Genomic DNA, 21,423 nt, shown 5'->3' with positions numbered 1-21,423 from the left:
TTTTCACAGTTCCATATTCCTTGGTAACCACCACCCAAAACAAGATATAGCACATTCCTCTTTGTTTCCATTTGCTGTTTGCAAGCAAAACCCCTATATCTAGGAATTCATCTGATTCATTTTCTATTGTGGTTCATTTTACCTGTTAGTTTTACCTGTTTTAGAATTTTATATAAATGGAAGAACCTATAGGTAGTCTAGTTTCTTTCATTTAGCACCAAGTTTCTGAGAGTCATCTATGTTATTCCGTGTATGAATATATTCATTTTTGTTACTATTACTCCATTATACTAATATATCACGAAAGTTTTGTCTAGTCACCTGTTGGTGGACATTTGGGTTGTTTCCAGTTCTGACCTATTTGAATAAAGCTGCTATGAATATCCATGCACATGTCTTTGTAAATGTGTTTTCATTTTTAATTTGCAAATTTTAGGACTGAAACTACTGAGTTACAGGACGAGTGCATGTTGAACTTCATTAGGAAGTGCCAAACCATTTTCCAAAGTGGTTCTGCTGTTTCACACCTTTTTATCAGCAGTGTATAAGAGATCTACCCATTCTGAATCCCTGCCAGGATTTAGTACTGTCAGATTTCTTGTGTTAGCCATTCTCTTAGGGTGTCTAGGGGTATTTCATTTTGGTTCTCATTTTTATTTCCCTCATGACTATTGATACTGAGCATCTTTTCATGTGCTTCTTAGTCATTCCTAAATCTCCTTTTCTGAAGCACCTGTTTGAGAATTTTTCTACTAATTCATTCTTTCTCATCTTTATATGGCTCAATTGTTTCATTGAACTGAAATCCATGTGACTGAATTTTGTCTTTGATGGAGGTTTAGGTTGTCTCAATTTTTGTTTTTATTAACTAGATTGAAATCACTAGCTATATACTTCTTTGTGCTAATTAGCCAGTATTTCCAGTGGCTTGCTTTTGTAGTCAAATTGTGGCCATGTCTGCAAAAAAGAATGGACAAGAGTTCCACATATTCACTGGAAAAGACTTAGCTGTTGGAAGCCATTCTGATGCCAGAGTCATAGGTGCCCTTATGACATCATCACACTCTCTCTTCCTTCAGACTTCCTGCCACAGTGGTGGCTAGAGAAGTACAGACCTGAGTATAATGGAGACCTCTAGCCTCTAATCATGGGCACTGAAGGGGATTGCAGACTTGAAGGGGTTGACCAACTACCTGCAAGTCATGGGCATTCAATTTTGTGTAAGAGACAACCAGTTCACCCAAAGATGCAGGCAGGGGGAGGTGAATTCCCACAGTTAATCAGGATTCAAGCCCTGTGTCTATGGTCTCTGTGAAAGCCAAGAGGTTAAGGATGTGGTGAACTTGGCTGAAAACTGGGTATCCTGCAGACAGGACAGACACAGGGGATTCAGTCACAGTGAGGGAGTGTGCCCTGAGTTCTATAAAGAACTATCTACCCACACCTCTCCTCTTTAAAATCTGATTACAGAAGGATGGCCGTGTTCACCAAACCATAACGGAAGATGATGATGAAACCACACTGTCGAAACAAATGGAGCGGGAGAAAATGCCTCCTTCCCGCAAACCAAAGGTAAGTCAGAGCAGGCCCTCAAGGTTGGAAGAGACCCCACACCTGCAATATCTCTGACCCATGCCACCCAGTAGTGGTGGTTGTCTTCTCTGTGGCTCATAGAATTGGTTAATCATGGAATTTCTTGTCTGAACTAGGAAACATTTGTGAGTGAAAGGTGTTGCTATTAATCCTTACTCAAGAACAACCACCATAAACCAAGAATTCCAAAAGAAGGCATTGTAATCTTAGGAGATGACAGCTCCATGCATGTTTTTGACCTAAAGATGTTCCAGAAGGACAAGATGTGGAGGTGGAAGACAGTGATATGGATGATCCTGAACTTCTGTAGGCCTAGGCTAATGTATGTTTGTTCCGTAATATGCAGCAAAAAAGTTTTGAAAGTACAAAAAAATTCTAATAGAAAAAAGCTAATAGGATAAGTATATAAAGAATATATTTTTGTACAGCTATATAGTATGTTTATGTTCTAAGCTGTGTTATTATGGGTCAAAATTTTAAAAAATTAATATGTTTATAAAGTAAAAATGTTACATTAAACTAAGGTCAATTTATTATTGAATAAAGAAAATTTTAAAATAAATTCAGTCTAGCCCACATGTACAGTGTTAACATCATCTATAGCAGTACATGATAACATCTTAGGCCTTCACATTCACTTACCACTCACTAACTCACTGACCTAGAACAATTTTGAGTCCCACAACCTCCATTTACGGTAAGTGCCCTATACAGGTCTACCATTTAAAATCTTTTTTTTTTTTTTTTTTTTTGAGACAGAGTCTCGCTCTGTCGCCCAGGCTGGAGTGCAGTGGCCGGATCTCAGCTCACTGCAAGCTCCGCCTCCCGGGTTGACGCCATTCTCCTGCCTCAGCCTCCCGAGTAGCTGGGACTACAGGCACCCACCACCTCGCCCGGCTAGTTTTTTTGTATTTTTTAGTAGAGACGGGGTTTCACCGTGTTAGCCAGGATGGTCTCGATCTCCTGACCTCGTGATCCGCCTGTCTCGGCCTCCCAAAGTGCTGGGATTACAGGCTTGAGCCACCGCGCCCGGCCTAAAATCTTTTATACCATATTTTTACTGCACCTTTTCTATGTTTAGATACACGAATACTTATCATTGTGTTATAATTGCCTATTGTATTCAGTATGGTAACAGTATGGTAATACAGGTTTGTAGCCTAGGGGATATAAGCTCTATCCTACAGCATAGGTGTAGGCTGTAGGTTTGTGTAAGTACACTCTATGGTGTTCACACAATGAGGAAATCACCTAGTGATGGTTTAGAATGTATTCCCATCATTAAACGATGCATGATTATACTTACAGAAACAATGAAATCTTATTAAAAATAATTTGGAATTATAATGGTCATTTGTAGAATGTTCTAGATAAACAAGACTATTCATCTAAGAAGTGCATTTAAAATAAGGGCTCCAAAATTAGGCCCACTCAGGGATGTCTATTTTAATTATATGCAGAAGCTTCCAAAAAGATTTTTTTAATTGCCTTTTTAAAAAGACTCCTTACCAAGGGAAAAGGAATAGCTTAAGTAACTAATTGATAAGAAAATTGGAATCTGCTAACCTTTTCAATTAGTTACCATCCCACCTCAAAGATGAAAAGAAAGCTAGAAAAAAATGTTTATAAGAGTTAAATCCTCAGGTCACCATGTATGCTTCTCTAACCACCAATATGCCCCGACAAGATTCTTGAGTTTATAGTTATCTGTGATGAGTCCAGGCATAGAAAATGCTTTGTCTGGGCTGGGCACAGTGGCTCACACCTGTAATCCCAACACTTTGGGAGGCTGAGGCGGGCAGTTAACTTGAACCCAGGAGTCTGAGACCAGTCTAGGCAACATGGTGAAACCCTGTCTCTATAAAAAAAAAAAAATACAAAAATTAGTTGGGCATAGTGGCGTGTGCCTGTAGTCCTAGCTGCTTAGGAAGCTGAGGTGGGAGGATTGTTTGAGCCCTGGAGGCAGAGGTTACAGTGAGCTGAGATGGTACCACTGCACTCCAGCCTGGGTGACAGAGTGAGACCCTGTCTCAAAAGAAGAAAAAGAAGAAGGAGAAGAAGTGAGGAGGAGGAGGAGGAGGAGGAGGCGGAAGGAGAAGGAGAAGAAGAAATGCTCTGTCTGCTCTATTACTAATGGGCTTTGCCCTGTATTTAGCAATCTAGTTAAGAAACAGAAGCTAAATTAAAAAGCTGGCTATCTAAATTAGTCTCCAATGCATTCTTTTCTGGCATTGAGTTGGTTATTTTTATTTCAATAAAAATTTTTTTAGAAACAGGGTCTTGCTCTGTCACCCAGGCTGGAGTGCAGTGGCATGATTGTGGCTCACTACAGCCTTGACCTCCTGGGCTCAAGTGATCCTCTCACATCAACCTCATGAGTCACTGGGACACTGTGCATGTGTGCCACCATGCACAGCTAATTTTTTATTTTTTGTAGCAATGGTATCTCATTATGTTGCCCAGCCGGTCTTGAACTCCTGGATTCAAGCAATCCTCCTGCCTCAGCCTCCCAAAGTGCTGGGATTACAGGTGTGAGCCACCATACCTGGCCCAGCTAGTTATTTTGAAACAAGGAACTCAATAACTCACAACAAACAACCCAAATAATCCCATTAAAAGGTGGGCAAAGGACATGAATAGACTTTTGTTTTTGAGATGGAGTCTCACTCTGTCGCCCAGGCTGGAGTGCAGTGGCGTGATCTCTTTGATTATTTCTTAAATAATCAAAAACATAATAAAGACAACTCAGGAATTAGCTTGATAAAACATAAAGTCTTCATTTTTTTAGGTGAGTTATCAAAAAGGTAAAAAAAAAAAAAAAAACTTCCTTTAGTGTTTTTGTTTTTATTTTTTTTTTTTTTTTTTTTTTTTTCTTTTTTTTTTTTTTTTTTTGACAGTCTCGCTCTGTAGCCCAGGCTGGAGTGCAGTGGTGGTGCAATCTCTGCTCACTGCAAGCTCCGCCTCCCAGGTTCACGCCATTCTCCTGCCTCAGCCTCCCCAGTAGCTGGGACCACAGTCACCCACCACCACGCCAGGCTAGTTTTTTTTTATTTTTAGTAGAGACAGGGTTTCACTGTGTTAGCCAGGATGGTCTAGACCTCCTGACCTCGTGATCCACCCATCTCGGCCTCCCAAAGTGCTGGGATTACAGGAGTGAGCCACTGCGCCTGGCCGACTTTTTTTTAAAGATGATGTACAAATGGCCAATAGGCATATGAAAAAATGCTCAATATGACTAATCATCAGACAAATGCACATTAGAACAACAATGAGATGTCATCTTACATATGTCAGAATGACTATTATATTAAAAAATAATAACAACAAATGTTGATGAGGATGCAGGGAAAAGCGAACTCTTATACCCTGTTGGTGGGAATGTAAATTAGCACAATGTCTATGGAAAACAGTATGGAGATTTCTCAAAGAACTCAAAGTAGAACTACTGGTATCTACTCAAAATAAAAAGAAATCATTAATATCAAAAAGATACCTGTTCCTCTATCTCTGTTGTAGCACTATTCACAATAGCAAAGATAGGGAATCAACCTAAGTGTCCATCCACAGATTATTGGATTAAAAAACATGTTTATATATGCAATAGAATACTATTCAGCCTAAAAAAGAATGAAATCATGTCTTTTGTAGAAACATGGATGGAACTGGAGGTGAGTTAGTAAAACAAGTCAGAAACAGGAAGACAAATACTGCATGTTCTTGCTTATAAGTGAGAGCTAAACAAAAGGTACACATAGATGTAGAGTGTAGAATGATAGAGGGTGAGAGAGTGGGAGGAGGTGTATGATGAAAAATTACTTAATAGCTGGAAGCCATCATCCTCAGTAAACTAACACAGGAACAGAAAACCAAACACAGCATGTTCTCACTCACAAGTGGAAGTTGAACATAGAGAACATGTGGGACACAGAGAGAGGAACAACATACACCAGGACCTGTTGAGGATGGGGGGTGAGGGGAGTGAACTTAGAGAATGAGTCAATAGGTCCAGCAAACCAGCATGGCACACATATACCTATGTAACAAACCTGCACGTTCTGCACATGTATCCTGTTTCTTTTTTTTTTTTTTTTTGAAGAAATAAAGAAAAAAATGTAAATAATGAAATTTTTTAAATAAAAGTAATACAAATTACTTAATAGGTATAATGTACATTATTCAGGTGATGGATAGCCTAAAAGCCCTGACATCACCACTATGCAATCTATGCATGTAGTAAAATTATACTTGTTCTCCATAAATTTATACAAATAAAAATTTTAAATGCAAAAATGAAACTCTTGTAAAAATTGATACCTATAAAGGAAAATTACTAAAAATTTTTGTAATGAGAGAAAGCTTTGGCATAAATCTACATAACGAGCTTCACCTTTGCTGACTGCCTTGTCTTAACTGAACTTTCTACCTATACCATTCCTTGTCTTGGCAAATAACAGTATTTAAGCTTGAGATCTAAGTTTTATGACTTTGGTATGTAAGTTTTCTTCCTTGTTTTACCTAAGCGTCAGCCCTAGGAAAATGCAAGTTTAGGGTAGAAAAATTTTAGATGATTATTACAAATGGAATAAATAAAATGGACATTGTTAAAGTTAAAATGAAGGTTTAATATACCAGAGATTGTATGGGCCAGAGGGACTCTGCTGGTCCCCTAACATTACAGAACCCCAATTCAGTCTGCTGTACCTATTCCAGTTTGGAAAAATTTTAAAACCAGAAGTCAAAGATTACAATGAGAAATCTGATCTGACATGCTTAGGGCAATGACCAGATAGGTAAATCAAGATAAGAATTGACAATAGGGCAAAGATTCTTTGATTCAACCCCATGCTGGGATAGGTGTAGGATATAATAAATTCTTCTTCAAAGATTTTAGCTTGTAAATTGTTAAGTACAATGAGTTCTGAGATCCTCTCGAAAGAACCAATGTATCAGTACATTCAGCTCCCCTGTTCTTTGTTCTTCATTTTAAAGTTTAACTTCCTTGTTCTCTTCATCTCCTTGCCCCTAGTTTCAGTAAACAGTCCCCTCCTAGCCTCTATCACCTGCTCTGTCCTGAGTCACCCCTGGTCACCTGCTCTGTCCTGAGTCACCCCTGGTCACCGCTCTGACCTGAGTCATCCTGAGTCACCTGTTCTGTAACTGTCCTCCCCATCAAACTACTCACCTCGCCACTCCAACTCATACCCCCCTCTCTTTAAAATAGTCTATCGGAATTAGCTTAAGACTGTGCAGTCCAACCCTAGCCAATAGGGGAACAACACAGCAGTAGGGGCTACTTGCATCAGGAATAAGAACCCCTTCCCCTCCCTTGTTCAGCTGTGCTGTCACCATTGCTCCATCTGTGAGATGCACCCTTCTATAGAAGTAAATTGCCTTGCTGAGAAAATGTATGCTCGAGTGCTATTTCTTTTGTAGCACTGAAAGTTTATTTATAACATGGGTAAAATGTTCATATGGTAAAGAAGAGAGATATCTTCAGAGTAAATGACTTTTGTTAAAGACAAGTGAGCCCTTGAAAGAATAGATGATGATTTGTGACAAAGTTTATCTGGGTGTAGTGTTGACATCTAGTCTCCACTCCTGTTATAGGAGTTAGTCTTCCCAGGTTGATGAAACTCCCAGGGAGAGGATTAAAAATAATTGAGTTCCTTTTGGAGGATCTGTCTTTAGGCAGATAAGGGGAATTCAGAGAAAGTCTCCTTTTGAATTCTGCTGTTTTTCAAGTGCCTTCAGCTTGAAGTAATCAGTACACCAAAGCAGCATATTTTGGAGTGGCATTTCATGAACTCCTTCAATGGCTAGCTTTGTTTAATGAGCAATTTGAACAATTGCTAGGAGTGAATTAGGTAAATGTAAGCAGGATAAAAATTTACACTTTCAAAAATATCTTTAGTAACTTGAAATCTAAAAGTTACATTAAATTAAGTAATAAATATTTATTAAATGGCTAAGTTATTTCTAAGAAAGTTAAAATATGAAAACATTAATTACTGAACATAAATTTAAAGTTTATATACTCTGGCATCCAGTTTTTGTGTGGTATAGAGAAGGTAAATATATTTGGGTCTGTTAATAAACATGAAAAATTATATTACAAGTAAACATGTCTCTAGAAATTACGAAAATGCTGCTCATCTACAGAATGCTGACATAAAACAGCTCACAAGGCTTATTAGTTTTCATCAAAAATTAAGAATACTAGGGATTAAAACTCTAATATGTGCTAACTGAAACTAGAGAATAAGAGAAACAACTCTGTATGTGAGGAAAAATAAGATGTTTTGTAAAGGAAGTTATAAGGTAAGAGGTAAGAAAAAAAGACAGTAATTTTTGTCCTAAAGTGAGTAGTCACTCACTTTTCCACAATGGAAAGAGGAAGAGTATAGGACAAACTAAATGGATATAACAAATTTGTAGAAGGTTTGTGAAAAGGAAATTTTGAAAGACAAATATGTGTGGTCAGGCTGGCTGATACGGTTTGGCTCTGTGTCTCCACCCAAATCTCACCTTGAATTGGAATTCCCAATGTTAGGGGAGGAACTTGGTGGGAAGTGATTGGATCATGGGGGCGAACTTCCCCCATGCTGTTTTTGTGCTAGTAAGAGAGTTCTCACAAGATCTAATGGTTTAAAAGTATGTGGCACTTCCCCTCTTGCTCTCTCTCTCTCTCTCCTGCTGTCTTGTGAAGAAGGTGCTTGCTTCCCCTTCGCCTTCTGCCAAGATTGTCAGTTTCCTGAGGCCTCTCAGTTATGCTTCCTGTTATGCCTGTGGAACTGTGAGTCAATTAAACCTCTTTTTAAAAAAAATAAATTAGCCAGTCTCAGGTAATTCTTTATAGCAGTGTGAGACCAGGCTAATACAGAATATTGGTACCAAGAGTGGGGTACTGCTATAAAGATACCTGAAAATGTGGAAGCAGCTTTGGAACTGAGTAATAAGCAGAGGTTGGAACAGTTTGGGAGGGCGCAGAAGAAGACAAGAAGATGTGAGAAAGTTTGGAACTTCCTAGAGACTTGTTGAATGGTTGGGACCAAAATGCTGGTAGTGATATGAACAGTGAAGTCCAGGCTGAGGTGGTCTCAGATGGAGATGAAGAACTTATTGGGAACTGGAGTAAAGTTCATTTTTGCTATCCTTTAGCAAAGAGACTGGCAGCATTTTCCCCCTGCCCTAGATATCTGAAGAACTATGAACTTGAGAGAGATGATTTAGGGAGTCTGGCATAAGAAATTTCTAAGCAGCAAAGCATTCAAGAGGTGACCTGGCTGTTTCCAAATGTGTATGCTCATATGCATAAAGAGATGGTCTGAAATTGCAACTTACATTTAAATGGGAAGCAGAGCATAAAAGTTGGAAAGTTTGTAGCCTGACCGTGTGGTAGAAAAGAAAAACCCATTTTTCTGGTGAGGAATTCAAGGTTGCAGAATTCACATAAGAGGAGCTGAATATGATAGCCAAGACAATGGGGAAAATGCCTCAAGGGTATTTCACAAACACTCATGGCAGCCCTTCCCATCACAGACCTGGAGACCTAGAGGGGAAAAATGGTTTCTTGGGCAAGGCCCAGGGCCCAGCTAGTCTGTGCAGCCTCAGGACATGGTACCCTGCATCCCAGTCACTCCAGCTCCAGCCATCATTAAAAGGGACCAAGATACAGCTCAGGCCATGGCTTCAGATAGGGCATACCCAAAGCCTTGATGGCTTCCACGTGGTGTTAGGGCTGCGAGTGTGCAGAAGGCAAGAGTTGAGATTTTGGAGCCTCTACCTAGATTTCAGAGGGTGCATGGAAATGCCTGGATGTCCTGGCAGAAGTCTGCTGCAGGGGTGGAGCTCTAATGGAGAACTTCTACTAGGGCAGTGCAGGGTGGAATTGTGGGGTCAGAGCCCCCAAACAGAGTCCCCACTGGAGCACTGCCTAGTGGAGCTGTGAGAAGAGGGCCACCATCCTCCAGACCCCAAAATGATAGATCCACTGACAGCTTGCACTGTTCACCTGGAAAAGGCACAGGCACTCAATGTCAGGCCATGAAAGCAGCCAAGGGGGCTGTACCCTGCAGAGCCACAGGGACAGAGCTGCCAAAGGCCTTGGGAGTCCACCCCTTGCATCAGCATGCCCTGTATAGAGACATAGAGTCAAAAACGATTATTTTGGAGCTTTAAGATTTAATGACGGCCCTGTTGGATTTCAGATTTTATAGGACCTGTAACCCCTTTGTTTTTGCCAATTTCTCCCATCTGGAACAGGAGCATTTACCCAATGCCTCTGCCTTCATTGTTATCTTGGAAGTAACAAACTGGTTTTTGATTTTACAGGTTTTTGGGCAGAACAGACTTACCTTGTCTCAGATGAAACTTTGGACTGTGGATTATTGAGTTAATGCTGGAATGAGTTAAGACTTTGAGGGAATGTTGGGAAGCCATGATTATGTTTTGAAATATGAGAAGGACTTGAGATTTGGGAGGGCCTAGGGGAAGAATAATATGGTTTGGCTCCATGCTCCCACATAAATCTCATGTTGGATTGTAATCCCCATGTGTTGGTGGAGGGACTTGGTGGGAGGTGACTGAATCATGGAGGCAGGCTTCCCCCATGCTGTTCTCATGAGAGTGAATGAGTTATTATGCAATCTGGTTGTTTAAAAGTGTGTCGTGTTTCCCTCTTTGCTCTCTGTCTGGCTGTCATGTGAAGAGGTGCTTGCTTACACTTCACCCTTCCGCAATGATTGTAAGTTTCTTGAGGCCTCCCCAGCCATGCCTTCTGTAGAGCCTGTGGAACTGTGAGTCAATTAAACCTCTTTTCTTCATAAATTACCCAGTCACAGGTAGTTCTCTACAGTAGTATGAGAATACACTAATACACTCTTCAACTAAGGACAGAAACTGCTTTGCTCATGAAGACCTGTAAGCTGAAGCTGGACAACTTGGACAACCCTCATGCCTGATGTGTGGGCCACTCAGACAGGTCATTGAAATACCCAGTGTTATGCCCAGAGACATTCAAACTTCAAAGCAGAATGAGAAGTTGATGACTTCATGCTGTGGGCAGCTTTTCCCAAGAAGTCAGAACAAGACTGCCCATCACGAGACATCCCTTTAATGTTTTCCTTGCTTATGCTTACCTCTTTCACATGACAGAATGTTGCCGTCATTAGAATTTCACAATCAGTAGCTTCTACAGATAATTTGGCTGAGTTTAGATCTGTTATGCTAAACCCAAATCTTTATATGACCTAAGAGATCCTTTAATCCACACAGTGGCTAACTCTAGAGGCATTCCTACCACAACTCTGTTCAGACTGTACTGGTGGTCCTTTTTATAGAGTCGTACTTCTAGAATCACTTGTTCTCACTCCCTGTTTTAATTTTGCACAGTCATGGGATTCTAGATTATGGAATGGCTACCTACTGGCTGATCAAGGAGGTAACTGTGCAGTTGCTAACACTTCTTGTTGCACATTAACTGTTAGACTCAGTTGCAAAACAACATTAAAGAGAAGGCTTCCTTGTTAAAAGTAGTAGGTTTCTGGTCTGGCTTGTTCTTTATCTAGTAAATTTTAGTTGGTTTGGCTCCTGGGAAGCCTGGATGAGGAGCATACTCCAAACACTTGGTATTATCCTCCTGATAGTCATGATAGTACTGTCCCTGGTGTGTTATACTCTCTCAAAAGGTCTTAAATGTTCACAGGCAGCCATCTGCCAAATGCTAAATGGTCTCTCTCTATCTGGAATGATGAAAACTCAAGGAAACCATGAAAACAAGGACATGCTAACCTATGAATGACATGTTCAGACCAAAAACACAAAGAGATGGCTCCTGAGAGTAGCACTGATGCCCTAAGTTTTAGTCAGACTCTCAGGTAGACGAGAAACTGAACAAAAGGGGAAATTGCTACACAACGTTTATGGGAGGCCATTGCTTTGGACTAGCCTCCTGCACTAGGTCCCAGCACATTAGCCCAAACCAGAACGGAGTCACTCATACTAGGTGCTATGAAGTCAGACTGAAATCTGAAATGGGCCAGTTTTCAAAAAAACCCAGATTTACAGCAATCAATCAGAAGGAACCCAGTTCACCTGAATGATCATGATAAAGAAGTTCCCTCTGTTTTAACCCTATAAGGAAAGTAACTTTCAAACAGCAATTTCCATTTTGTTTCCCGTTTCTGCTGTTTTCAGCCCTTTTCTGCCTATAAAGCCAACACCTCTGTTCAGCTCATCTTAACACTCTTCTGTTTTATAGAATGATGTAGTACCCAATTCTGAAATCACAAAAGAAAGCCAATTAGAACTCTAAATACAATTTGTTCTAAATTTGTCTTTTAACACAGCCATGCCTGAGCTATTATGAGCTCTACTATAGGAAATATTTGGTCAGTGAGTCAAGAAACCCCCGTTTTCACTCAATTCAGTTTGCCAAGACAGATAGCAAAAGAGTAGGGCACCTCAACAGATTATTAAACAAAGGAGGGTTTAATTTTATGTGAGCAACTTTTGAGGAAGTGGTTTTCAAACACTGGTTTTTGAATCGGAATCTCAACAGAGAGTGTACCTAGGGAGATCTTGACAGTAAACATGGAATTATCTCTCAACTAATACAAACAGAAGACCATAGCATGCCTCTGATACTGAGGAGAGTAGTGAAAGGGAAGCTGCTGTGGTTTAATGGATAACTCAGCTCACATCTAGAATCAGAATGGCTAGAGGGTGAATGGAACATGAGTTCGTCACCCACGAGCCTTATTTGGGATTTTACACTTTGCCTAATTCAACAAGTCAGTAGCAGGGAGCCAGGCACACTCATCAGCCACTCATGAAACAACTGGATCAGGAATAGATGAGCTGGTCAAGGCCTTCCCTTCTCTTGCCCTGTATTCTGCTTATACAAAGCAAGTGTGTGGTAGCCTTCGCTTCCAGGAAAACCTCTCATCTCTGTCTCCTAAAGAAAGTGGACAATCTCCCCATGGAGAGAGCCTATTGTGGGTATGGGAACTAAGAGAGAAACAGTAAGAGCAGTACGTCCCAACTTTCAGCACACACCACAGTCCTGTGGAAGGCTTGGTAAAGCAGATTACTGGGCCCCACCTAGCACTTCTCATTCAGTGTTATCGAGGTCCCAGAATGTATGTTTCTAACAATTTTCCAGGTGATGCTATGGCTGCTGTTCTGGGGCCCCGTCCTTTGAGAACCACTGGGGTAGAGCATAGCGATATCTGGAGGAAGGTAACTGAATGTTAGCATAATCAAAAGAACAGTGGTTTCAATAAATGAGAAGATTGTGTCTCCTTCCCATGTATGTCTGGCAGAGGTGGTCCAGGCTTGGTATGGCACTCCGTAGGGTGAGAAGTCTTGGCCCCGTCTAACGTATTACTCTGCTATGTATTGCCTCCATTCCCGAGGTCGTCAATAATCCAAAAATGAGTGCTACAAATTCAATAATTACATTGACAATGTAGCAGCAGGAAAAAAAGGAGGGGAAATGCATGCTCCTTCTCTTTAAGGGTGTATTCTTGACATTTCTGGTTCCAGTTTGCCCACAGCTTAGAAGGACATAAAAGGAGACCTGAACAAATGGAGAGATATGCTATATTCTTTCAAAAAATGTGTTAATAGTGTAAGGCTGTCAGTTATCTCCAAAGTGATCTATTAAAATCATATTCCACTCACAAAATTAAAGCTGATTCTAATTGAAATCTTCTTGTGATTTATGGGAACTTGACACATTAGTGCAAAAAATAATACCATAGAGCAAATGTCCACAATTAGTTAAGTCAATTTGGGAAAAAAGAGAAAAGGAGTTGAAACATGCTTACCGACATTAAAATGTGTTACAAAGCAATTAGTCTGAAATTGAGGCATTAGGTAGTAAGAACTAAGGTGGTATACAAACATTTGCTTAAGTCTGGGCACCGTGGCTCATGCCTGTATTCCCAGCACTTTGGGAGGTCAAGGTGGATGGATCATTTGAGGTCAGGAGTTCAAGACCATCCTGGCCAACACGATGAAACCCCATCTCTACTAAATATTAAAAAAAAAAAAAAAAAAAAAAAAAGCCAGCAGTAGAGGTGCATGCCTATAAAATCCCAGCTACTCAGAAGGCTGAGGCAGGAGACTCGATTGAGCCTGGTAGGAGGACATTGCAGTGAGCCAAGATCTCACCACCACACTCCAGTCTGGGTGACAGAGTGAGACCCCATCTCAAAAAAAAAAAAAAAAGAAAGAAAAGAAAATGTGATTAAGAATTTGTTGGGTGGATGGGCGTGGTGGCTCATGCCTGTAATCCCAGCACTCTGGGAGGCTGAGGCAGGCAGATCACCTAAGGCTGGGAGTTTGAGACCAGCCTGACCAACGTGGAGAAACCCCATCTCTAATAAAAATACAAAATTAGCCAAGCCTGGTGGCGTATGACAGTAATCCCAGCTACTCAGGAGGCTGAGGCAGGAGAATTGCTTAAATCCAGGAGGCAGAGGTTGCAGTGAGCCGAGATCACGCCATTGCACTCCAGCCTGGGCAACAAGAGTGACACTCCATCTCAAAAAAAAAAAGAAAGAAAGAAAGAATGTCTTGGCTTTGCCTCATTCTCCTCTTCATGCATACAGCCAGGCAACAGTTTCTTCCCCATTCTGGCAGAACACAAGTTTATTTCCTGGACAAGTTGGACCAGACAGCATCTGGAGTCAGCAGAATTCAGGCATGCCATGGCTAATGGCAGGGGTGAAGCACCATATTAAAAATAGAGGGAGCATGGGAGAGTGTGCAGGCTGCATAGAAAGGCCTCCAGCCCTCTGTACCAACTCAGCTTCCTGCAGGGAGGTTTGTTCTCCTACTCTCTGACCTGAGGTTCTGGGAATCTTCTCTGGGAATCTGGCTCTGGGGATTCAGTCAATGATTACTGCACTAATGCAGCCTAACCAACTGTAAGACTCAGCGTCAAAAAACAGTAAGCAAGCAGCCAGGGTTGCTTGGCTGGGGAAGCTCAGCGCCATGTTTCCCACCCTGCACCTACCAGGAGGCTCCCTGGATATGTTCTACTCTTGGTAATAGCAGAATGCAAGAGGCAAATGTAAACGAGCAAACCTCTGAAAGCCAAGCCCAGAACTTGCATATCGTCCTCCCACAGTATTCTACTGGCTAGAGCAAGTCATATAGCCAAACCCAAGGCACAGGAAGGTATATCCCATCCCCTTACAGGGAGAAATCACAAAATTCTGTAGCGAAGGATTAAAATGTAGGGCCACCAGCGCAACCTACCACAAGCTGCAAAGAAATAAACTAATGAATACAGATCTTTGGGGCCCCTCACCGACACCAAACCCAACACTCTGCCTTAGCAACGTATACTGAATAGCACCAGATAAGAAGCCCCACCCGTGGACACTGAGCTTCCCACTGAATTATCAGTGTCCCAATCTGATACATGGAGAGCCAACCAAGGACCACTAACATTGGTAAAAGATTTCTCAAATGAAAGATTGAGACCAAATCTAAAACAGAAGAAAGGTGCTTAAAATAAATGTTATTGGGGACAGAAGGGAAAATGTTTTAAACCCCTAACGATTGTAACTCATATTGTTAGTCCCATATGGATGATAACAGATCAGTGATGGAAGAGCAGTGTGCCCTAAAAGAAAACACTATTCAGAGGGTGGTAAAGACCATTTCAGAAACAGAAACTCTTCCAGAAAGTAGAACAAAAAGACAAAGAGAAGGAAGATAGAATAGAAACTATTAGGAAATTAGAGGATCATGCTGTGATCTAATTAATAGGATTTCGAAAAGTAGAAAACGAAGAAAATTAAGGGATTGAAATTATCAAAAAACTAATGCAAAAAATTTCCCAGAGGTAAATGGTGTGAAATTTTAGACTAAAAGACTAAGCCAGTGCCCAATACAGTGAATGGTTAGACATAACATTCAATGGTTAGAAAAACCAAAACCCCTCTCTAGGTATATCATCTTTTATTTTCAGAACAAAATGGATTAAAAACTTAAATCTAAGACCTCAAACTATGAAACTACTGCAAGAAAACATTTATAACATGAGCACTACCTCCAAATCTTGGATATTTATATGCATGTGTTATAAATGACAGGGAACATGTTATCTTCAGTTCCATTTGTTTCCCTTATACTCTTCCATTACAGTACAGACAGAACAAAGTTATTCTTTGTGGTTTCATTAAGTGGTCAGCTTAATGAGTTTTTGCAATCCTATATTCCCCAGAAACCACCACCCAAAACAAGAGACAGCACATTCCTCCTCCTTTGTACTGTTTGCAAGCAACATGCCTTCTGTCCCTACACTAAATGTAAATTCCATTCTTATTTATCTTACCTGTATATTAACTTTGTCTGTTTTATAATTCTATATAAATGGAATCATCTTGTAGGTACTCCTTTATGTCTAGTTTCTTTCTTTCTTTTTGAGATGGAGTTCTGCTCTGTTGCCCAGGCTGGAGTGCAATGGCACAATCTCGGCTCACTGCAACCTCTGCCTCCTGGGTTCAAGAGATTCTCCTGCCTCAGCCTCCTGAGTAGCTGGGATTACAGGCACCTGCCACCACACCCGGCTGATTTTTTGTATTTTTAGTAGAGACGGGGTTTCACCATGTTGGTCAGGCTGGTCTTGAACTCCTGACCTCAGGTGAATCCACCTGCCTCGGCCTCCCAAAGTGCTGGGATTACAGGCGTGGGCCACTGCGCCTGGACATCTGGCTTCTTTCATTTAGCTTAATGTTTCTGAGATGCACACATAGTATACTCTTTATGAATGTAATTATTTTTATTACTGTGTATTATTATATTACATGAATATATCACTAATTTTTTGTCTAGTCTCCTGTTAGTGGACATTCAGGCTGTTTCCAGTTCTGACTTATTTCAATAAAGCTGCTATTAACATTTGTGCATATATATTTTGTAGATACGTGTTTTCATTTTTTATCTGCAAACTTTTAGGGGTGAACTGCTGAGCTATAAGGGAGATGCATGTTGAACTTCATTAGGAAGTGACAAACCATTTTCAAAAGTGGTTCTACTGTTTTACACCTTTCCAGCAGCAGTCTATAAGAGATCCAGCCATTCTGTGTCCCTGCCAATATTTAGTGCTGTCCTTATTTTTCAGCCATTCTCTAGGATGCCTAAGGGTATGCCATTTGGGTTCCCGTTTTTATTTTCCCCATGACTAATGATGTTGAGCATCTTTTTGTGTGCTTCTTAGCCATACATAAACTTTGTTTTCTGAAGCACCTGATTAAGAATTTTGCTGCAAACTTATTCTTTGTCATCCTTCTTTGGCTCTATTGTTTGACTGATTTGAAATCCATGTGATTGACTTTTCTATTGATGGAGATTTAAAGTTACCTCAATTTTATGTTTTTATCAACCAGACTGTATAACCAGAGTCATAGGTGCCCTTATATCATTATCATTCTCCCCTCCTCCACTCTTCCTGTCACATATATGGCTAGAGGAGTACACACAAGCATGATGGAGTCATCTAACCCCCAACTATGGGCAATTTAGGGGATTGCGGACCTGAAGAGGTTGAACCAACTACCTCCAAATCATGGGCATTCGCTGTGGTGTAAGAGACCACCAGTTCACCCAAAGTTGCAGGCAGGGGAAGGTGAATTCCCACAGTTAATCAAGGTGCAAGCCCTGTGTCTAGGGTCTCTGGGTAAGCTAGGAGATTGAAGATTTGGTGGACTTGGCACTGAGTTCCACAAAGAACGACCTACCCACACCTCTCCTCTTTACTTGATTGCAGAAGCCTGGACAATTTAAAAACAACGCAATGAATGATGATGAAAAAAACATATTGATGAAACAGAAACTGAAGGAGGAAAGGAGTAAGATACGAGAACCTCTTCTTCCACGCCAAACAAAGGTAGGTCACAGCAGGCCCTTAATTTTGGGACAGACCCCTGACAGGCAACTTCTCTGACCCTCGTCGCCCAGTAGTGATGGTTATCTTCTCTATGGCTCATAGCTTGGGATGACCATGAAATTTACAGCCCAAACCAAGATACATTTGTGGAAGGTGGTGCTATTATTTCTCAGGAATAAGCATCATAAACTAAAAATATCCCAAGCAACCAGGACAAATAATTGCCATACACACAGCAGGGATGATCAGCAAGTGATTCATCCTGAGATATCTTCTTCTCCCATTTCCTTGTCAGCCTGAAAAAGGTGGGTGACTGAGACATGGAGACTTGGGTGCAGGGCAGATAAACCCTGAAATGTGGGGACAAGATCATGCAAAGTTCAAGAGTAGAGTGATGAGCACTGTTTGGATAATGCATGGCCAAATGGAAATCAATCTAAGTCTAAAATTTGTGTGTGTGTGCATGTCTGTGTGCACATGTGTGTATGTGTGTGTAGGGTAACTGAAGTTTAAGGTATGAAAGTCAAAAGAGGTCAAAGTGAGAAATAAATGAGAAAGATCCCAAACTGTGTGGAATGGGGAAAGTTTTAATACTATGACATGACAGAGGGAGAAAGCAGGTTGTGGATTTGAGCTGGAGCTGGGGAGGAGAGGGCAGGGCCAGCAAAGGACACCAGCTGGTGGGAGGATCTGAAGGGAAGGGTCATGGATGTCAGGGGTGGTTCAGCCCAGGTGGATCATGGTAACACTTTAACCTCTTAAACACAGTGTCCTTGCTCTAGACTGGCTGACAAGGTCAATGGAAATTCAAGTGAGGTAGCCAGGGCAGTCTACCTCCATTTTGCAGTTGGGGACATTGAGACTCAGAGGTCAAGGTGAGGTGACCATGTCCGTTAACCTGTGGGTGGCAGAGAGTGGAAACCTATCAGGTCTCCTAGGTTCAGCTCTTGTCCCATTCATGAACTTTAGAGGAAAGGGCCTTTCCTCATAGAGGATCAAGGCCCCTTCCTCTCACACCCTGGGACTGACTGACTGGGACTGACTGATGTGTGATAATGTTTCCTGAGTGTCCTTCCTTTTCCTTGCACCCCTCCCCAATAAAGAAGCCACCTGGTGACATTGAACTGGCCTCCACGAAAATCCAGGCCTGGTGGCGGGGCACGCTGGTGCGACGCACACTACTGCACGCGGCCCTCAGAGCTCTGATCATTCAGTGCTGGTGGAGGCAGGTGCTGGCAAGGCTGCAGGCGAAGAGGCGGCGGGTGGCACTGGAGCTCTGCACACGGCAGCTATGGGCAGCAGTCAGGCTGCAGTCCTGGGTCCGCATGTGGCGTGTCCGCCGTCGTTACTGTCGTTTGCTCAATGCTGTCCGCATCATCCAGGTCTACTGGCGCTGGAGAAGTTGCCATACCCGTGGCTTTTTCCATGGCAGCTATGAGCTCACAACAAGCCAGCTGAGTCTTGAGCTTGACATCTTCCTGGGATCACAGATTTGCCGAATTACAGACTGCATCCCCTTCCCAATAAAGAACTGACCAGGTCTGCTCCAACTATGTGTCCGTAGTTCTCTATTAAACAAACTCGGAGAGATCTTTGTCTCAGCAAAGGGTCAGGGAAATGAGGACAGGTACCTGGTATCTCACAGGTCAGCTCTGAGTAGTCAGCCGGCTTGTCTGGGGTCCTGTGGGGAGAAGGATGTGACAGCCCCATGCTGGAGGAGCAGGGCTTGTGATAGATTGGCAATGTCGGCCATAGGTGAGGGGGTTGGGGTTGCAGAGCCACCAAGAAGGTCAGCTCCAGGGGGACTGGTTCCTGCTGTGGTGTGCATAATGGCGCCCCCTGTGGCCATGCAATATGGAGGCCTGTGCCATTCTTGGCTCTTAATCCTCCAGCCTCTTCCCTTACCACTTTGAGCAAGTTCAAAAGCCCTCCCTGGGTCTGCATAACCCTGCATAGTCTGGCCCTGGCCATCTCATCCTCTTTATGTTCTCCCTGGCTGCTCTGCTATTTAGCAACTATCCCAAGCATGTTCCCATCTGAGAACTTCGCCCTGCTGCCTGCTCTCCTAGGCTCATCGGCTTCTGTATGGAGCTCCCACTCTATGCAGGTTTGTCTCCGTGCAAAGGCACCCTCTCCAGCTCCTCAGTCTGCCTTCCTGTTTTCAAAGTCCTCATCACTACTTGAGCTTGTCTTACCCTATTGTCTATTTTCTTTTTCTTTCTAGAGGGTTGCCTCCAGGAGAGCAGGATTCTGGGGTCAGTGCTGTGTTCCCAGGACCTAGAATGGGACTTGGAACATTGTGGTTCCCTCTCTATGTATCTACACATATGTACAGGTTCAGTAGCCTTATCTGAAATGCTTAGGAGCAGAATAGCTTCAGAGTTCAGATTCTGGGGGATGTTGGAATATTTACTTTTTACTTACATATTCAGCATCCGTCATCTGAAAATCAAAATCCAAAATTCTCCAACAGCATTGTCTTTGAGCTTCATTTCAGCACACAAAAAAACTTCCGATTTAGGAGCATTTTGGGTTTTGAATTTTTAGATTGGGGTACTCAATCTGTATATATTTAGATATCCAAACTACCCAATCCAGAGCCGACCTCCTGCATCTGGCTCTTACACCACGGGAGGCAACATTCCTCTCCCTTAGTTATTCCTGGGCAGGTACCAGAACACTAGGGACCACCTCTGCAGCTTAGAACTCACCACATTATGCCAACCAGCCAACCCTAACGCTTTACCCTGCCCTACCTTGCCTTTCCCTCAGAAACTCAATTAAGACCATGAGCTCAGATCTCCCCTTGCTTCTTCCTCTGCCACCTCACCAAAGCCTGGAGCTTCCCTTGTCACCCTACATGGCATGCCGCCCACTGTAAGAACCAGCTCCTGTGAGTGTAATAAACTTAGTTTTCTTGAGTTTCTTTTTGTCTCCGCTTGTGGCCACACCTGACTCATTAAAAAAAAACAGGAAGCAGAGCCGGGCACAGCAGCTACGCCTGTAATCCCTGCACTTTGGCAGGCCGAGATGGGCAGATCACAAGGTCAGGAGTTCAAGACCAGCCTGACCAACATGGTGAAATCCCGTCTCTACCAAAAATACAAAAATTAGCCAGGCGTGGTGGCACGTGCCTGTAATGCCAGCTACTTAGGAACCTGAGCAGGAGAATCGCTTGAACATGGGAGGCGGAGGCTGCAGCGACCCAAGATCACACCACTGCACTCCAGCCTGGGGGACAGAGTGAGACTCTGTCTCAAAAAGAAAAAGAAAAAGAAGAGTGTGTGTGTGTGTGTGTGGTCTGTAAGTTTGAAGTGATCTTCATGCAATGAATGAGACTAATCATTTTTAGATTAACCACGTAAGATTAACCACTGAACTAAAATTAACAATTCGGTGGTATTTAGCAGATTCACAATGTTAAGCAATCACCGTCTCTATAAAGTTCTCAGACATTTTTATCACAATAAAAGAAAATCCCATTGATATGGTTTGACTCTGCGTCCCCACCCAAATCTCATCTTGTAGCTCCCATAATTCCCATGTGTTGTGGGAGGAACCTGGTGGGAGATGATTGAATCATAGGGATGGGTCTTTTCCATGCTGTTCTCTTGACAGTAAATGAGTCTCACGAGATCAGATGGTTTTAAAAATGGGAGTTTCTCTGCACAAGCTCTCTCTTTGCCTGCTGCCATCCATGTAAGATGTGACTTGCTCCTCCTTACCTTCTGCTATGATTGTGAGGCCTCCCCAGTCAAGTGGAACTGTAAGTCCAACAAACCTCTTTCTTGTATAAATTGCCCAGTCTCAGGTATGTGTTTATCAGCAGGGTGAAAACGGACTAATACACCCATATTCATTAAACTACCATTTTCCATTATCTCCAGCCCCTGGCCATCCCCAATCTGCACCTGTCTCCATGAATT

The 21,423-nt window shown here is 42.2% G+C and overlaps 1 protein-coding gene across 1 annotated transcript; it reads left to right on the top strand.

The window, feature by feature from the left end:
* The first annotated feature begins 1,102 nt into the window (after positions 1-1,102).
* LOC112618884 (IQ domain-containing protein F5-like) lies at positions 1,103-19,047 on the top strand. The gene is made up of 3 exons (XM_025376503.1): positions 1,103-1,262; positions 1,471-1,572; positions 18,604-19,047. Exons 1-3 carry the CDS (start codon positions 1,203-1,205, stop codon positions 19,030-19,032), a joined length of 591 nt encoding a protein of 196 aa, XP_025232288.1. The 5' UTR covers positions 1,103-1,202; the 3' UTR covers positions 19,033-19,047.
* The last annotated feature ends 2,376 nt before the right edge of the window (positions 19,048-21,423 follow it).

The sequence above is a fragment of the Theropithecus gelada genome, chromosome 2 (assembly GCF_003255815.1).
Source record: "Theropithecus gelada isolate Dixy chromosome 2, Tgel_1.0, whole genome shotgun sequence".
Taxonomy (NCBI): domain Eukaryota; kingdom Metazoa; phylum Chordata; class Mammalia; order Primates; family Cercopithecidae; genus Theropithecus; species Theropithecus gelada.
This window is presented reverse-complemented; position numbering and strand designations above follow the sequence as displayed.